Genomic DNA, 20,186 nt, shown 5'->3' with positions numbered 1-20,186 from the left:
TGAACAGATTTGCCTAACATTAGTTATTTGTAGTTATTTATGAGTTTTAACAAAAAAAATATGATAATACATTTTAAAAAGAAACTCGTTTCTTTTATTTTCACAACAGAACAGACTGATGATAGTGGCATTACCTAGCTTTGTGGTTAGCTAGTCTATGATGAGCCATAATTTAGCAATGGATTACGTCATACTGCAAATTGTAAAACATACATTTTCAATATAACAGGGTAAGGAGAGATGATACGTCTCATTGCTCTAACTGTCACACGCTATTAAAGAAATACTTCAGTCACAACATTGTCAAAAGTTAAAAGGACAGGGCAGTCAGTCAACTACACTGTAACAACGTAACGTAACTATTACTAGCTAATTCCGTTTCACTCTCAGCTTATTTAACAGCATCAAAACGGGACATGATAGTCAGGATACTCAAGGAGTGTTGCCAACAGGGACTGTGGAGAGTGCCCTCTGGTGGACAAACTATACAACTCCAACACTCATGACATGGTTCAAGCATGTTTCGTCCGTTTTTATTTTATTTCTGAAATATTCTTTTATCGGCCATTATAACTGCCGATACAGATAGTTTGGAAAATGCATAATATCGGCCGATAATATCGGCCTACCGATATATCGGTCTGGCTCTATTCAATGGGGTACAACAGTCCAAATTGCAAATTGCAGCTTCAAATGGCTCTACACAATCCCAGCAGAGGAATAAGGGTCTTATCTAGAGAAACGATTAATCAACAATTAATATATACATGGATATGTACCACAATACACAGTGAACACAGCGATAAAAAAAAGTTACAGTCGCTGGTTTCTCACAGTGATTAGGGCACTCAATGCGTAACTGACTCAATGAATTAGACAAAAAAGCCATTTTCAGGTCCAACTGTGTGTGTGGCTTTGTGTGTGTGTGAGTTCAGCTCCAGAAGGCAAGATAGTAGCTAATTTAGGCTGGAGAAGCCAAGACAGCGGCAGTCTGAGGGTGACAGAGAACAGTTTGATACCGGTAAAGGGAAGTGACACGGTCAGTACCAGCAGCCGTCGAGCTCTGCCCTTATCAAGAGGCCTGGAAGAGCCGGACAAAGTGCTTGCAATGTGCATATGTGTCCGTCACAAACACCTTCTTTGCGTCAAAAATGGCCGAAAGATAAAAGATAGGACTGAGGTGTGAGAGCTCCATGGAGAGACACAGAAAATGAGGGGATAAAACAAAGGCAGGGAAACAAACTTGCAGATAGACAAGTTTAGAAGCAGCGTGAAAATAGCTGAAGCGTTCAAGGACTGCTCTTCCGCAAAGTCTCGAAGGACTTCTGGAAAAGTAACGACTTTCTAAAAGCCTTCGTTCCCACAGTCGACGAGCTTCCAGCTCTACGTGATGCATACATTATCATTCCCATGACACGTGGCCCTTTTCTTCCATTCTGCTTTTTTTTCTGTGTCACGTCCTCAAGTTCATGCATTCTTGTTCTCTGAATCACATGTGGACTCTGTTAGTGTAGAAAGCACTGCTTTTTGAAGTAGTCTTAAAATGAGACAAAAGCAAACATGAGAGTGAAACCCAATTTAACAAAGCCCAAAACGTGACAGCGAAACCAAAATTGAGGTCTAAACGGTAACCTCCATGCTGCGAAATCTCTTGAAAGAGAAACTGTTACCATGTAGACACGTCCATGCCCGAGTAACTTATCATCTAAACTATTTAAACACAATTGAAAAACAGGATGTACTCAACTCGTTTTGACTTTAACCCAGATACCGTCGTGAGCTCCCCCTCTTGCAGAACGGGAGCTCAAAATAGCATTGAAGTTGAGATCTTATCACTCTTCGTGTCTGGTGCAGCGGACGTCTCATGATTGACTAGACAGTTTTCTGAGAAGTGGATCATGACCTTCTTTGGAAAAAGACGTTTTAGTTGATCACACGTACAGAGCGGCACATCAATATTTTAATGGCCTATCTGGGAGTCCTGTGTCATGCTTTCTGTGAATACAGTACAATAACAAGAGGAAAGAAAAGTGGAGAGGTGAAGTGGATATGATTGGACCCGTCAGTTGAGCAAAAAGACAAATATTAGCTGTCAAAAACACTTTTGTACACTGTCAAAACACACCAATCATGCCAACTACGGCACAATGGTCATTGTTCTCTGCTAATTCCAATTCTCTTCACAAATGTCTGGGAATTCGCCATCCTATACAATACACCAAATCCCTTCTTTCCTTTGAGAAGGGTTCCCCTAAGGTTTACAAAGCTTTGAAAACTAACAAGCTCAACTGGTTTAGTGCAAGCAATGTAAGTTTGTCCAAATGTCTATTTGATGAAAAACAGCACAAAGATGGACTGTCTCCAACTGTATCTATCTAAATCGCCAAACTTAAGTCTAATACCCATCCACACAACTCACAAACAATACTTAAAACATTGATGGTGACAATTACAAAGTTTTCAACCGTCATCAGCCTTTCCCCAAAAGAGTTTGATAAATAGGAAATTCCATAAGGAATAGTGAGAAGATTTGGGGGGTTAGTGGTTAAATAATGTGAAATCTGCGTAATGGAAAGCAACAGTGTAGAGGAAGTGGGGGTGTGAGAGAGAAAGCACATTAAAACCGAATGTTGCTCATATAATTAACACTTTGGGATACAATCTGAGATGGAACACCTATCTTTGAGTTTTCTCAAGTTTCTCAATACGTTAGAGCAGGGTTTTTCCATTTTATTTTAATATTACATGAAATATAAAGTCTACCAACCAAAGTAGAACCATATAAACTTATCAATAGAATAAAATAACTGTGATGAATAACTTTTTCAGATTATATTGTAAATATTTTTTATATATTCAGTAGAGTGTAAAAAATGCATAAAGTAAATAAAAGAACTAGCATACAGATAGCCCCAAAGCTAACAAACATCCACAAAGCTCCTATTTGGTTTTCACAGGGTCTTTTGTGGTGGAACAAAATGGTTGACGACCTAAAAGCTTGCCTTACTGAAATATCTGCCTGTGAGTTCATCCACGACTTTCTGAATGTATAATCCAGTCACTCCAAACAGGCTGAGGCATCTCACTGGAATGCAGGCCTCCTTCCTCCCCGTCTCTCTCTCTCTCACCCGCTTCCCCTCACACTATCTGCGGACCGGCCCAGCCTTGCCCTGCCCGTCTGAGCCATGTTTTGTCTCCAGTTCTAGGGCCACATGCTCTTATTCACAGCATTGTTCGTCTGTAAACAAAAGGCTTCCTTTCTCTGCGCCACTCCTTCCTACTTAGCTTCTTTAAAAAGTACGGGAAAGACGACGGAGGAAAGGAGAGAAGGGTGGAGAGGTCGGCTCGTTGTTAGTGGAGAGCTAGGTGTAATCTCGAATTCGCTTCCTGCTAACGCACTCTCCAGTTTCCCCCCTTTCGTGATTTTCGTGAGTAGGGAAGGATTTAGTTTGGCTTTCTCACTCACTGGATTGGTATCTCATTCATTAGGCCACGACTTGGCATCCTGTTTGGCTGAGCTCACATCTGAGTCAAGACGTGCACTTATCAAGGGTGAACTTAAATGACCATTCGAGAACATTGCTACAGGAGATGCAAAGACATTATCGGATCGGATCGTAGCTCTGGAATCAATTTTCCACCACCTTCTTTACAGTGTCTAGGTCAATCTCTTAGTCAGAGGTTTGAGACAACTCTTAGTCACAAATTGTAAGCCACATAATACTGAAACTAAACACAAGAGACTTAAGAACCATCAGTGGCTATCCCAGAATTCTTGAGTGGTTGCATCTCAGACTGTGCATCATTTATTTTGGGTCACAAATCAAGGGATTGGCCTAAGCCGATACTGAAAGCTTGCATGACGGAGACAATTTACACCCTTTGTGAATAATTTACCTGGTTGAAAAGTGTCTGAATCATGTACATTTACCATTTAAAACTATATTGCTAGAGACACAAAATAGCAGAAGCACAACATTAAGAAAGTCACAATTGCAAACTACAGTTTCAAATAGACTAACTGAGTCAACAAAGTACCGGTAACCTTCCATTACTGCTTTTATTATTTGTAAATGGGTACGCTTGCAGTTGAATTGAATAAATTGCAACTTAGTGCAAAATAATGGCAAGAAAACATGTTTATCTATTGTGTTGTCTTTATTCTGCATGCAAAAACAAACAAAAATGCTATCAGTGTAGTCCAATTCATAAATTTAAGTTCTTTTTTGTAACTAAATCATAACCTAAAACAATGCCCAACCAGCACAGTACGATTTATGAACAAACAACTCAATTCAAAAAGGCTGACAAATCAAGACACATCTTTAACTGAATCAACTCATTTACTAAATTGCAAGTTATCATTACTTTCAATCTTACTTTCAAAAGTGTGTGGACAAAAAAATCTGTAGGAATCACTACAATAAAGACAAAACAAACTAGATTTGATCAACAATTTTAAAAACAAACCATTTGCATGATCTGTGAGACAAGAAGGTCGGCATTCCTCCATCTTGATGAAGAAATCATAATTGAAAAGCATGTGGTTGTTTTCCACAAAAAAAAAGAAAAAAAAGAAATTGACCACACACATTTTCTTGAGGGGCTTTCCTGTTGGTAACATTTAAACTTTATGTGAAGCAAAACCTCCATGAACAAGATTTCACTGAACTAAAACATTTTGGAAGGAGTACAAGCAATTTTGAGAAAACAAATATTTGCCTGATTGTTCACACTCAGGTTGAATTAAAGTTTAAGTGTAGTTGCCTCATGATTAACTTGATGACCTAAACTAATGAAGGTATGTTTCATCTAATCACACCAGGAAGGATTTCAACAAATTGAAAGCTAAATCCACCCAACCCATGGCAATGCCCTTTGGCTGCCACAACGGTATTAACAACAACAAAAAAACAAACAGCTTTGAAAAATTCTCTCTGGTGCAAAAGGTTACACGCTTTGTTCTCATATTCATGTCAAGAAAATCAGAAACGAGACAACATCAACATCAACATCCTGCAGAATATGGCTCAAAAATGTGGCAGGGAAACCCAAAGATCTGGGTCATATAACCCAGACCTTTAACACTTCAACAAAAAGGAAAAAGACGTTGTGCACCGGTGGAGGAAGGTCTAGGGTAGTGAGCTCAGACTAAACAACGCAGACCTCAGGAAGCCTGGACGACTGCCTAGGTGCACTTGGAGCTGCGTCAGGTAAACATTAAGATCTGTTCCCAAACGAGACCACTGCTGTGTGTGGCTCTGCGGACGGACCCGGAGTTTACCTGCGAGAGGAAAGTTCACGTCTGATCCGAGAAGTTTGAGCGAGCAGAACATTTTTGATGAATATGAGGTTTGCTTCACTTTTACACGAGCTGTATTATGTGAATGTATAAATAAAAATAAAAATAAAAATATTCCAGAAGGGAAGGTTTAACACTAGAAGTGCCAGAATTCCAAAACTACTAGAACGGCCACAAACGGTCATTTTGACCATTAGATTCAAAACAGTGTTTATTTCGTTGATGAATAATTTTTGTAATTATTTTCGTCAACCACATTTTTTCAAAGACGAAAACGAGACGATAACTAAATAAAAACTAATGACAAAAACTATGACGAAAATGTTAGATAGTGACGATTTGCGAAGCGGTCAATAGGCTAATAATAATAAAGAGCAGAACTAGTGAACAGCCCATGCAGCAAAACAAAGAGCGCAGGACAGGGCAGCAGAGCTCACCAGGATCATCCGACATGAATGGAACATCTGGATCCGCCGTGTCTGCTATAGCCGTCTCTTTTTCCTTGATGTGGACTCTGACTCTGAATCACTCTCTGATGAGGAGGAAATGTTAACTTGCACCCAGGAAACGTCGCTGTCACTTTCCACCTCCGATTGTTCCCCGGCATCCGAATCATCACTCGTCAAGTTCTGAAGCATCTCCAGGGCCATGGTTCGAGTCATGTTCCTCCTCATCACTCATTCATTTTAGACATTTTAGCCTAGCAATATATATATATATACACTCACCGGCCACTTTATTAGGTACACCTGTCCAACTGCTCGTTAACACTTAATTTCTAAGCAGCCAATCACATGGCGGCAACTCAGTGCATTTCAGCATGTAGACATGGTCAAGACTATCTCCTGCAGTTCAAACCGAGCATCAGTATGGGGAAGAAAGGTGATTTGAGTGACTTTGAACGTGGCATGATTGTTGGTGCCAGAAGGGCTGGTCTGAGTATTTCAGAAACTGCTAATCTACTGGGATTTTCACGCACAACCATCTCTAGGGTTTACAGAGAATGGTCCGAAAAAGAAAAAACATCCAGTGAGCGGCAGTTCTGTGGGCGGAAATGCCTTGTTAATGCCAGAGGTCAGAGGAGAATGGCCAGACTGGTTCGAGCTGATAGAAGGGCAACAGTGACTCAAATAACCACCCGTTACAACCAAGGTGGGCAGAAGAGCATCTCTGAACGCACAGTACGTCGAACTTTGAGGCAGATGGGCCACAGCAGCAGAAGACCACACCGGGTGCCACTCCTTTCAGCTAAGAACAGGAAACTGAGGCTACAATTTGCACAAGCTCATCGAAATTGGACAATAGAAGATTGGAAAAACGTTGCCTGGTCTGATGAGTCTCGATTTCTGCTGCGAGATTCGGATGGTAGGGTCAGAATTTGGCGTCTACAACATGAAAGCATGGATCCATCCTGCCTTGTATCAACGGTTCAGGCTGGTGGTGGTGGTGTCATGGTGTGGGGAATATTTTCTTGGCACTCTATGGGCCCCTTGGTACCAATTGAGCATCGTTGCAACGCCAAAGCCTACCTGAGTATTGTTGCTGACCATGTCCATCCCTTCATGACCACAATGTACCCAACTTCTGATTGCTACTTTCAGCAGGATAATGCGCCATGTCATAAAGCTGGAATCATCTCAGACTGGTTTCTTGAACATGACAATGAGTTCGCTGTACTCAAATGGCCTCCACAGCCACCAGATCTCAATCCAATAGAGCATCTTTGGGATGTGGTGGAACGGGAGATTCGCATCATGGATGTGCAGCCGACAAATCTGCGGCAACAGTGTGATGCCATCATGTCAATATGGACCAAACTCCCTGAGGAATGCTTCCAGCACCTTGTTGAATCTATGCCACGAAGAATTGAGGCAGTTCTGAAGGCAAAAGGGGGTCCAACCCGTTACTAGCATGGGGTACCTAATAAAGTGGCCGGTGAGTGTATATATATATGTAGCCTATAGATAACGTAGGTTATAGGTAACTGTAGTCTGGTTTTGTTTGCTTATTTCTGATCAACAACTAATATAGAAATTATTATATAGCAAACACCGCTACAGAGGTGACCGGACGGACCTTTCTGTTGACAGTTGAGAGAGAACACGATCAACCGCGGGATATTTAACGAAAAAATACCGCAAAATTCAGTGCGGTCAATATGACCGTCTATGGCCGAAATAGGTAAATATGTTCATTTTTTTGTTTTGCCTTACGTTTACGTAACTTAATTTATATGAAAAGCATTTTAAATGAAAATACAGACAATTTTAGGAAAAGTCAGGTACCAGCAGGATTTTATTATTTTTTTCAACAAAGTTATTGTAGATATAAAATTCAAAACGGTCAAAATGACCGTTGTGGCCGTTCTAGTGTTAATAAAATCTAGTTTTTGTTCTACTGTTTGTCAGAAGACGACATGTATTTTAGTCTATTGCCATTAATCAATTTAATTCCCCACTAGAGAAAAACCCTGGCATGCTTTTCCAAATGTAAACCATTAAGCGCCTCTATCTGATCAACACAGCAGTACTTTCCCATCTGAATCACCCATAAACAGCATGTAGTTTAGCCGAGTTAATTTTCCTAAAAATCCATCAGTGTCGTCTACTATAAACAGCACTTGCTCTTTAAGGGATCCTAGGAATACATTGAAAGAGCAGAAGAGCAACGTATTAACAACAAACAACCAATATTTGACCATTTTAAACTATCAACATTGGCTAATAACGGCACTGGGGTCTTTCGATGTTAACTACTAATCCAACAACTGGCTAAACTGAAACATATTGATATTGCTTTCAAAGAAGATATTTGAAGAGTTCAGATGCAAAAGCCTCTAAGTGCCATTTGAAATTTTCTTCTAAAATGATCATTTTTATCAAGCTTGTATATTTAATTGAACTTTTAGAGGCTTTTGCATCTGAACTCTTCATTTATATATTTTAGACTCCATTGGCAAATAATTTATTTTCATGTTTTAAGCACAAATCTGACTTAATTTACTGAGGTTTATGCTTAAAACATTTAGCTACTGACTACATGGATGAAACTCACGAAACCTGTCTACATTATGTTTGTATGTCACCCCAAAATCAAATGAAAATGTAATCACATTGTGCTTAAAGAAGGTTAACTGGTTAACTGCTTGGATCCCAATGAATGAACTGGGCTAAGCTAAGTGCTAACTGAGTTTCGCCGCAAGACAGAGTGATTTAGTGCATGCACTGAGACGAGAGAGGTATGTATCAAGGGGATAACATAGTTTAAAAGGTATCCCTTTAAAATAATGTGTTAAAACTGAGTGTACTAATGATACCAGCTCGTCTGGACCTCCTAAAGTTGGTGTTACCAACTGTTACATGATGTTTGGCCGAACCCCTATTACATTACTTGATGAGCCTAAATGAAGAGCTAAAATATATAATATAGACACAATAAGGTGGTTCTTTCTCCACAAGCTGGACTGGTCTCCTCTAATATTGACACAAACAACCAGGGCGAGACAGCAAAAAGAGAAAAATGAAAAGAAATCGAGGCCTATATAGCCTTTAACAAAGAACGACCAGAAAAAAATGCTATCCCATGTGCATTTTATCTGAGTCCCTAAGCACAATATACAAGTTAAACATCCAAATGTTTACCATTAAAAATCGTCCCGCCTGACCACAAAACCATGTGAAGTTTCTTGAAAGCTGTTCTTGATCTACAGAATTAAACAGTGCTAATGAGGAATGTCTAGCCAAATGTTTCCATTTTCAGCCAGACATGCGGTGGAAGTCATACGCAGACTTGTCTCAGCTGGCATCGGACCACAAGCCAGTTTCTGATCCTGGATCACATTTCCCCCAGTCCAATCTGGTCAATCAAGGTTTTAAAAAAAAAAAGAAAAAAAGAAAAACAGACAGCATTATTGCTCAGGGACATGAAAAAACACACACACACATCTAAACGCTTCTAACATCTTCACACCTGGTCTGAAGTATTGCACAGTGCAGCAGTTAGTGCAGTTGGGTCTCTTATTTAAACAGCCTGCGTCTGCGTTTCTGTCGCAGCTGTCCTGCTTATCTGGCCGTTACAGTTCAGATGCAGTGGCTTGTAAGCACAACCCGCCGTCTCGGCCTTCGCCTTCCAGCAGAGCAGCTGAACCAACAGGAAATCCAGTCTCAGTCTATTAATTGGTGGAACAATTTCAATCATTCGAGGGCTCTCAGTCGAAGAAGAAAAACGCTTACAAATGGTGCGCAATTATTGCACTTTCTTTTAGCCTGCTTTCAATTTGTTGTTTTTTTCCCCTCCTGCCCTTTAAACTCTCTGCTAGAATGCAATTCGGAAATTTGGCAGCCGAGTCGACAGCCGTATGCAGCTAAACATGGTGGGGTTTTTTTACCAGCCGTTCCGTCTGGAGACCCACATGGCTGAAATGACATTCCACATTAACCATTACATCACAATTACACAAGGACAACTGTCTGATGCCAACAAACAAAACACTTTACTCTGAATTCCCTGTAATTAAGTCAATACCTGAACCTCAGCTACAGATGAGAAATTCTGTGCTGGACTAATACTGCATTGCATGCTTACAGTCAACATGACCCATTTTACATAGCAACATGACATTACTGAAATAAACAGAATATTAAATGGGAAAAAAGTAGTGCTGGACTTGATTGGGGAGGGGTTGAAAGATAAGAGTGCTTGATGATGTCAGCCAACATGGAAAGCTGTTTCAGGTGCAGCAGGTTATTACATTTTGATGAAAAAGAAGGAAAATAGAATTGACATTTTATTTGAAATGTATAATCTTTCTATACAGTCTGAGAATAAAAATACAAGGATCCTATTTTTACGCCAAAGCATAAATAGAGTAAAAGAGCGTGTAGATGCCAAACCACGCAGTGAGTCACACAGGATGAGATGAGGCTGAGATGAAGGGCATTTCCCTGGCATAAATATTTGATGATAATAATACTATTATTATTATATATAAAAAATGATGGCAAAGTTAGTCACATCGAATGAATAAGAGACATGATGGATAACTTAAGGGAATTGCATATGCATTGCTCAGCTGTGTGAATATGACAACTTTTCATCCTTGTTGTAAGTCCTTTTCTACGACATCCTCTATATTTGTAAGAGTCTTTTCACAATTAAAAGAAAAAAAGTTATTGTATTTCACATAAAGAAATTTGAACCATATATTGTACAATTATTTTAATGATGATTAAACATGATCCCCTCAAATTCTCATTACTATAATTCATCCAGAGTTCTTCTTTAATTCAGAATATTCTCAATGGTGTATGACCATTTCAATGATATATCAACGTATATGGGTGAAAGTCACAAAACCTGTCTATATTAAGTCAATATTTCATCCCAAAATCAAATGAAAAAATAATTGTACTGGCTTAAAGCCAATAAAGCCTATTTTTAGAGCTATTACAATTATTAGCGATTTTTTACCTATTAATTTTCATTACTCTAATGTAAAATAATGATGGATTGATCTTGATGTATTGGTTATAAAGACCTATTTTTGGCCTTTTAAATTTATAAAGCGTAGCTTTCAAGTTTAAAATATAATGGTAAATGGCAATAATTATAGGCTACCCATTTTATCCTCAGAAAATGCTAAAAACAATTCCATTTAATAGCTTTATCATCAGTAGTGGTATTGTCCTTGATAGTACTTGATATCAGAAAGCATAATAAAAAGGCAATAAAAGCCTAAATTCAATCTGTCCATTAAAGCAATCAAGTCTCTTCAGAAACAGATCAATCTCTTTATGAACTTTTTGAAGTTTCAGTTGCGTACACCTTATTGCGTCTATATTATATATTTTAGCTCTTCTTTTTTGGCTCAAGTAATGTAATAGGTGTTTATGCTTGCATTTGCATTGAAAATATAAATGAAGCGCTCAAGCACATGCACCAAGCTTCCCGCAGAGTACCGGCAAAAGTGGTGATCATGACGCTGATTCTCATCTGCACAGTATACTGGATGTGTCTACTGAGATAAATAAATGTTAAGGTAAACATTCAGTAAGCACTATACTAATTTAGCTTCCACACTCCGCACAAACACTTCGATATGCCTCAAATTACAGCGCACGTTTATCTAGATAGTTAGATGTTAAGTGGCAAACACTTACATTTCAAATGATAAGCCACGTTTGAGGTCGACGAATTACATGCCCGTTTGCCCGACATAATTACCAGATGGACGCTGGTAATGGCTGAGCAAACTACTTTACTTTTTTTTTTCTGTGACTAACTGACTAATTAAAATTTGATTGACTGAACTGCCTCTTGTCGACCAACATTTACTCAACTATTAGAGGGGCAGCCCTAACTTTTAATAACGCAAAATGACTAAATTGTTCAAAGTCATGAAGGAAGTAAGATCACTAGGAAGTGGTTATCCTTAAAAGTGGGCTCATGGATCACAATTTAAACAAATCGGGCAATGACAATCCATTAAAACCATGAACCCCTTTTCACATTCCTGGGGTTCTCAGAAGCAGAGGTTGTCATTGTTGGGTAGACTTCTATAGTGATGAACGGAAACTAGTAGATATATCATCGTTGCATACCTAATTGCTACAATAGCAAAAGAATAAAAAAATATTGAGATTGATTACGGTGGTGAGATGAGAGAAATACGTCAAATTTGCCATGACTCCCTGCTCCGTATTAAAACCACTCAGAAATATATTATTTTTCATGAATAGAAAACACTTTGTTAAGAACTGTGCAAACAGTCTGTGAAAAGGGTACACTAGCCAAGAGAAGTTATGCTTTAAATTGATTTTACCTTAGAGGTGTTAGCCAAAATGTAAAGCAAACCATGGTAAAATCACTGTAATGCACAGACTTTGATGCCATTACCACTGAAATGGGAAAACATCTGTATTATGTACAGCATCCACACTGAAGTCGTTTTCATAATAAAACGCATCAGAGAGAGATTAATATGCTTTCAACCAAAGGAGACGACTTGATTCCTGAAAAATTAGCTGCACATTGGTACAACTAGGTAAATTTCCAATATACTGTAGCACTGGGAACTGGTAGGAAGCTGCGAGATGACAGCAGGTCAGTCATTTTCAATTTTTTTTTATCCTAATTTCAACCCACAGTGCAGTGAAAATAGCTCATTTGAGGGTGCAACAGCAACCAGGGAGGAAAATGAGCTTTTTCTATATGCGACAGCCAGACATCTCCACAACCCCACAGACACAGTCTCACAGACTGCTGCTTCCTCCCACAACCACACTGCTGGGTCATGATGAATACTACAACATCCTGCTGCATACTTGGAGGTTGATTTCACTGCACAGTATACTTCATTGTGGAAAGCATTCCCTGAGGTCATGAACAGAAACTTTTAGGGAGACAGACTATTAAGGTTGAGCAATAATTTTCACCGATATTCACATTTTTTGGTTTTTCAACATCGGGTTTCATCGCCATTTGGTGGGTCTTCAAAGAACACCACTCAAAAACACAACCAAGAGTTCAACAGGAAACAGCAGGGCTCACAGGAAGCACAACTTACTTTTTTGTTTGCATAAATTACTCATCTTGTATGCAACAGCCATTCAATCTGACATGAGAAATGAGTACGATTTAAAAATTAACAGCCAAATAAATAGGCACCCATTACAGAAATAGTCCACATTATCGATGAACTGACAGTTTATTCAAGATTTAGGTTTTACATTTTTATATTAACACAATGATAAATTAGAGTACAACAATAAAAGCATAAGAATTATGGATATTTTAATAATAAAAAATAAATAAAATATTTTGAATTTAAAAAAAATGTCTACAATATCTCAGGTTTCAAGTGGACAAAGCTTGAGGCAAAGATTTGGAACACAATGTTGCCATTCATCAGTAGATCGGGCTATATTAAAGGTGCAGTAAGCAATTTATGAGAAACATATCCCAATATGTTATTGAGATATCCCAATATATATTGATATTGAAATCAACCCAAACAAACATGCCTCTCCCTTCATTGCTCCACTCTCAATGTGCACAAACACGCAATGCAAGAGTGGATGTCTATTTATCTGAAGCGAAGCAAAATAATGCGAATATGGCGAACATACAACAGTATACAAGCAAGAGTCGGTTGTAAGTCGCAGGAGCTCCAGACAAATAATGATACTCAAAACGGTCCTGTTACTAGAGTTAACATTACAACAACAGCATATCTTGGTCCTGTGAAACATAGCAAAACCAATGATACTCATATAGCAGAAACTACATAACCTCTGCGTCTATTTTCTAAAATCAATACAGCGTAGTATCATGATTTAGCGTGGGGATACAGTATCAATACAGGGACGCCAAGTATTGGTCTTTCCAGGGTCTGAATTTCAGCTCGAGATTACGAATACTGTGCATATCTTATTGTAAAAACCATGCTTATAGTGTGTGAAATGATAATACATTGAAATCTTTCATGACTAATTTCACAATCAGTACAGAACAGCATCAGTGCTAACTGTGAACTGTGAGTAAAGGAAGCACGTTCTTGCATATTTCTGAACATGGACTCCTTGTAGTAGTCAATAAATGTGTTAATTCGACATGCCATCACATCACATCTGCAAGCCAGCTGCCAGCTATTCTTTTTATATTCAAACTGTTTTGTGTTATTGTGCAGACTGTAGATTATATCACAACGGGGGAAAAAAAACATAGTGCACAACAAGCTATTATCCTATGCTTTTAAGTATGTGTTAATGGCTGTATGTAAATTTCCCCAAACCACGATAAAAATATGATTTAGCACATAATCAGATTTCATAATTTAAATTGTGCTTAGACTGTTCAGTAAGGTGTGTGAGTAAGGTTGTTCTGCTTAAAACAATACGTTTTGTAAAAACAAACACACTGAACTGCGTTTGCATACATTGAAATTGATATAAAAAGGGAAAATATTGGACAAGGAAGTGATGAAGGAGATGGATATGAAAATATGAAATGAACAGACAGAACTTATTAGCCAACATAAAAACAAACTTTTCCCATGTATTTCCTTTGGGGACATTTGCAATTGATTTTTTTTTTTTTTTTAATAAATTGCACTATATTTATTACTGCAATACTCAGCATCTCGCAAAATATTTATAATCACAATAAAATCGTATCGTGGCGCCTTACTATTGACAGTTTTTATGTAAAATCGATACCAGAGGTTCTGTTGCAGGTTCTTTTAAATCACTGCTAAATGTAACTAGTTACAAGTATTTGGTCAAGTCTGTGCCACATGGTGCAAACATTTCAAATACAATATGAGATTAAACACTTGCAGAATAGGATTAATGTGACTAAAGCAACATGATCTCTTTTAAAACCCACATCTTGGATTGAACTGGCTACATAAAAACACTCAATGTGCAAGTTTAGAAAATTATAACACGAAATTTGTCAATAAGCCATATCGTTCGTGGAATCAATCGCCAAGTATTTATTAAAAGCCCTATATCCTTGCGCATGCAGCTACGTGTATTCGCTTTAAAACGTAAATAAAGGAGAACCTACTCGCAACGCAACTTAGAGTAAACGTAAACAATGAACGCATAAGAATTGTAATTGTTGCGTTCGCGCTCCATACAAGGATTCATTATGACGCTGCAGAAACGCCAGTTTCGGTCAAATTCGCCATAAAGCAAAAACATCATTTATTAACTGGCGATTAACCACACTATTTTCCATTTAAATGGAATTGGACATGTAAAGATTGAACACCACAATGACTTACAGCAATAGCTGTTAGCCAGCTAGCCAGTTTCAGATGAAACTGTGCGATGTCGCAAATTCCTTACCTGTTAAACGCAACTTGACGGGTCCATTTCTTCTAACTCCTTGATTAGACATGTCCTTGTCCCTTATCCAGGATGACTATTACTGAAAACGAGTCGAATATGCTATTGAGTTGCTTTTTGGTTCCTCTCAAAGCCAGTTTCACAGTGAACAGAAAATAATGGAGTCACGGTCCTGTGGCCCGGATGTGCACAGCCCTGCCATGTCTACATACATATACACTCGGTTTTAACGTGCTGCTCGTATTTCTACCCTCTGCGAAAGTAAATCCACGACGTTCCCTAAAAAGATCCGCTTACAGAGACCTCCTGAAGTTCTCCGCATTTTCCACGAACGAACCGCCCTCGGGTTCTTCTGCTGCCCTTCCAAGGAGACCTTGAGGGAAAAGTTGTATCGCTAGTAGTATTCGCTACAGGCGACTGAATAGAGGAAATGTGGTTTGTTATGTGTCTGGCATCTGCTGAGCCACTAATACCGCCCAAAAGGTGACATCAGACCCACTTGTTATTCAAAGAGCTCTGTAATCCACACTTATAGATAACATGTGGCCTTTAGAAATCACTCATTTCCCACCATTACTTATATTTATTTTAAGTCTTGGCTAAAGATACACACAACCCCACTTTTGTTCTTTGACTTTTTTATTTACAACAAATAAAATTGAAACAGATTAGTATGTACAACTCAGACCATGAGGTCATCACAAAAACCAACATGAACAAGAAAAGTGGTGTGAAGAAATGATCAAGACAATCATACACAAAACAAACACATAGATCAGATATTTAGAAGTTGAAAGTGCTTTGGTTGTCATTGATCTGGAATGCATAGCCGTCAGTTGTAGCTTCAGGGGCGACGCATTCATCCTCTTCCTCCTGCATGATGGAAATAAAAATGCATTTAGGAAAAGCAGGTTCTTAAGTACAAGTGTGTATCACTTTCAAAACATTTAAGAGGGTTGAGATGCTCATTTTTGCTAATTAATAGAACAAGCAAACTATTAATATATACAAATTGAGCAAACCTACACCTAATGCATCACTAAAGTTCACATTCAACTGACCTCTCCAGAGAAGTACTTTTCAATAAGGTTGAGGGAGGCCTTATAGACCATTTCATTTTCATGGGACTGCAAAGCTTCGATTTTGTCCAGGCCGCCACATTCCTCAATCATCAGGGCCAGCTTATCGACCTCACCAATCTTCTCACCAGCCTTAAAAAAAAAAAAAAAAAAAGATCAGAAAAAAATTGTCAAATAAGATGCAGGTTTGACACCAATTGTATAAAATCCCATATTGTGATGAACATTCAAGTGAAACATTGTCCCAAAAAAAAAAAAAAAAAAAGAATCTATTGGAAGCAATGAATGGGAACTTGAAGGGGCAGGTTAATATAAAGTCCTAAATACAAATCACTAAAGAGAAGTCATTTAGGCATTACAATGTTAAAAAATAATAATTCTCATTACATGCTGGCTTTAAAGAAATCATACCAAAAAGATATTGGTGATAGCATCCAAGATGACAAGAATAGTTTTGCTGTCTTTAGTGGAGAGCAGGTTCAACAAGGGCTCTAGTATGTTGGCCTGAACAAGGTAAACCACTTGCTCTACTGTGCCTCCACTGGTGTAGTTGGTCACTGCCCATACAGCCTCCTTCTGGGTCTTGTAGTCCCCCTGGATAAAAGTATGAGAAAATTGTTACAAATAAATAAAGACAGCTTCATGGACAAGTCTTATATTGTGTACTTATACTGTGGCAACATACCCGTCTGAGAACTTCCACCAGGTAAGGTACAATGCCAGCATTGATGACCTCCTGAATCTGATAGTCCCTGCCAGCCGTGATGTTGGACAAGGTCCAGGAAGCCTCCTTTTGAATGTTGTTTTTGTGGTGGCGCAACAGAGCAGGGAACATGGAAAGAGCACCAGAGTTGATCACTGCTTGGGTCTGCTCATCTGTGCCAGTGACGATGTTACCGATGGAACGAAGTGAAGGGGTCTGTGGGAAGAAAAAAAAAAATTACACATAGATACACACTCCTATAATTCCCTGTACGAGCATTACTTTCCACCAACTTACCACGATAGAAAGTTCTCCTGATCCCAGTAGCTTTACGAGTTGAGGGACCACGCCAGTCTGCACTACCACCTCAATCCTTTCATTGGGCCCATCAGTAAGGTATGAGATGGCCCAGCAGGTGTCCGCCAGAACCTCTTTATCATCATGATGCAGAAGGCGGATAAGTGTTGGCAGTATCTGTTTCACAGCCTCTAGAGGTGGTGCAGGGTTCTTATTGCGGCACAGGTTTGACAGGGTCCAGGTGACGTTCCTCAGGTAACCAGACTGCAGAAGTAGACAGACTGGTTAGTCAGGCCAAAATATTAAAGTTTCAATGCCACCTACTGGTAAAGTATGGTCACTACATTTTAAATAGCAGTTTAAACCCACAACAGGAGAAAAATATATATATATATATATATATATATATATATTTTTTTTTACACACATTAAAGTTTGTATATTCTATAAAATCATCATGAGCTGATGAGCCATGACATTCAATCTGTGGTTCAAAGTGGTTTACAAATTTCATGTTATTCAAATACACACACACACACACACACACGTGTGTATATATGTAGGTAAAATATATATTTTTTTTGTATTCAAGCTGCTCATTTTTAAATTGACTACCCAATTGAGAATCACTTTAAAAATATTTTAAATCTTTAAAATGACAGATTTGGAAAAAAATAAATAAATAAATCTTACAGGGAATACAGAAAAGTCAGGAACAGCCAGCAGAGCTAATAGGGGGGCAATCGCACCATGCTTAATGACTTTATCTCTATACGCCGAGCCATCACCTATAAACACAAAAAGGGCAAAAACAAATTCAACCTCATACAACCAAGTTGGCAAAATAAATGTTTCTCATTTAAATGAAATACTAATAGACACCCACCAGCTATGTTTCCAAGGGCCCATACTGCCTGCTCGCTAATATGAGCATGTGGTGAAGAAATAAGACTGATGAATGCTGGGACGGCCCCTCCCTGAACCACAGCGCTGGTCTGGTCAGATGTTCCAGATGCAATGTTAGTCAGAGCCCAGGCTGCCTCAAACTGTATGGGAGGAGAGTCTGCCAGGCTCAAGAAGTTCACAAACTTGGGAATCAGACCAGCGCTGATGATACGGTCAATAGGTGGATGTCTCTCTCTTGACAGCAACTTCCTGCATTTCAATAGCACAAATCATGATTTGAAAAACACTTGATAGAAACGCATATATTTGCACATGAAAATAATATGTTTCATGCTTTACCTGGCTGCTTGGGTGGCCTGAACTTGAATCTCCAAGTTATTACTGTTCACACCATTTACAATCTCCTCCACAGTCCAGTGCGGAGCCTGATTGAAAAAGACAAATCTTGACGATATCTACACGATGTGTAATTATACCTAAACATGAATTATACAATAAGATGGATCTACCTACCTGAGAGTTCTGGCTTTTCTCTTGAAGGGGAGAGGTCGCCTCATCCGGTAGAATGCTCACGTTTCTCCTTTTCAAAATCTGATCGTCTTTCTTTGCTTTACGAAGTTCAACATTGACTTCGATCCTTCGACGTCTCAGCTCCTACATACAAGTATTCATATTTATATGAAACATAATTGTGGCACATTTTTTGAAAGAAAACAGCACTTCTTATTGTAGCAGCCAGCACATTTATTACTCACAGTTGCATCTTTTCCTTTGTTCTTGAACTGAGTGAGTCGTGGAGTGTTCTCGTTTGCAGCAGACATTTTAATGACGTTTGATTAATCACAGTATATCGCAACCTGAAATTAAAAACATGTTCGTGTAAAGATCAACATAAGGTGCATCACAATCAGTTCACAATTCTTAAGTCAGATATTTTTACTTACTAAAACTAGAAAAACTACATTACAAACCTTTTTTTTTTTCAAAAGAAGGAACTTACCGCTTCTAACCAAAGGACTGTGAAGGTGGAAGTATGAAACAGACCTTTAAACACGCGCTATGGAGAATCTGATTGGTCCGTTCGAGCAAAAGCACTTTCCCATTGGACTGTTTTGAAAAATCACACTGCTGGCGTGGGGACGGGGCTTATGTATTAACGCGAGATCTGGCGAGAATGCCAAATAGATTTCTGGGAACTGGGAATAAATATCTTCAGATTATAAATATATATTCACATATGACTTTAACATCTAATTGCTTTATCGATTTGATGATCTGACTTAAGGTTCTCCATAACATTTATATAATGTTAACTTTAATGAATATTTTATTTTCCATTCAGTAAGTTACGCGTACAATGTTTTTATTTTATACATGTCTTTAAAAATACAATAAAATTTCAAAACTGTAAAATTATGTACTATTTAATATTAATTAAATATTTATTCTGTCATAAATAATTGGTAGAACGTGCTTTGGTAGAAAGGAATGTACGCGTGACAAAGGGGCGGGGCGAAACGGCTCCAGGTTTAATTCTGATTGGTCAATGGCGACAAAGCAGGGCTTTCTGAAATTTAAAATCCACTGTGGAAGAAAAGCCATTACCCCACATTTTACACTGTTTATAGAACGCACACATCCATTATGCTGAAAAATAACACAAGATATCGTGCCTCAGTTCAAAAAAGTATTTAGTATTAAATTTAGGATTAAATAATCCTTTGGCATATGTGTACTCACCATATTTATAATAGGAAATTATTTGTTTGATAACGAAAAACAACTGGTTAATGGTGACAACTTTCAAATTGTTAATGAAAACTTTAATTGATTAAAGAAATTCATCAATAAGATCAAATATTGGAACAAAACAGTTATTGCCATAAAAATATAAGAAGTTATAAACATCCTCAACTATAAACATGAGAATTTTGTGTCTTTTAACACAATTATCTAGACAAAATATAAATGATTGTGTTAGAGTTAGATCCTTTATGAATCCATAAACACAATTAAAAGAAAATTCTGAATTTCAAATCTAAATGGCT

At 38.3% G+C, this 20,186-nt stretch overlaps 2 protein-coding genes across 2 annotated transcripts in view; both read right to left on the bottom strand.

Moving 5' to 3' along the window:
* Positions 1-15,588, bottom strand: part of smurf2 (SMAD specific E3 ubiquitin protein ligase 2) — a 50,534-nt gene extending 34,946 nt beyond the window's left edge. Inside the window, exon 1 of the mRNA XM_039650822.2 lies at positions 15,154-15,588. Within this exon, the coding sequence (XP_039506756.1) occupies positions 15,154-15,205 (52 nt within the window). The 5' untranslated portion in view covers positions 15,206-15,588. The remainder of the gene's footprint in view (positions 1-15,153) is intronic.
* Positions 15,589-15,763: 175 nt separating this feature from the next.
* kpna2 (karyopherin alpha 2 (RAG cohort 1, importin alpha 1)) lies at positions 15,764-19,196 on the bottom strand. The gene is made up of 11 exons (XM_039650918.2): positions 19,139-19,196; positions 18,894-18,995; positions 18,652-18,792; positions 18,478-18,563; positions 18,119-18,387; positions 17,926-18,020; positions 17,233-17,496; positions 16,918-17,151; positions 16,644-16,826; positions 16,215-16,364; positions 15,764-16,026 (listed from the first exon to the last, which is right to left on the bottom strand). The coding sequence occupies exons 2-11, from the start codon at positions 18,957-18,959 to the stop codon at positions 15,937-15,939; spliced, it is 1,578 nt and encodes a 525-aa protein (XP_039506852.2). The 5' UTR covers positions 18,960-18,995; positions 19,139-19,196; the 3' UTR covers positions 15,764-15,936.
* Between the last annotated feature and the right edge of the window lie 990 nt (positions 19,197-20,186).

Source organism: Pimephales promelas, chromosome 3 (assembly GCF_988280905.1).
Source record: "Pimephales promelas chromosome 3, fPimPro1.hap1.1, whole genome shotgun sequence".
NCBI lineage: Eukaryota > Metazoa > Chordata > Actinopteri > Cypriniformes > Leuciscidae > Pimephales > Pimephales promelas.
The sequence above is the reverse complement of the archived record's forward strand: the minus strand, read 5'-3'. Positions and strand labels throughout refer to the sequence as shown.

What these genes read in the sequence shown, in the direction of transcription:
- kpna2 (XM_039650918.2), bottom strand. Translation starts at nt 18,959, where the DNA reads ATGTCTGCTGCAAACGAGAACACTCCACGACTCACTCAGTTCAAGAAC. An exon ending in AGAAAAGCCAGAACTCTCAG is followed by an intron (nt 18,564 to 18,651) that starts GTAGGTAGATCC and finishes TTTTTCAATCAG; the next exon opens with GCTCCGCACTGGACTGTGGA. An exon ending in CTATCACCAATATCTTTTTG is followed by an intron (nt 16,365 to 16,643) that starts GTATGATTTCTT and finishes TTTTTTTTTAAG; the next exon opens with GCTGGTGAGAAGATTGGTGA.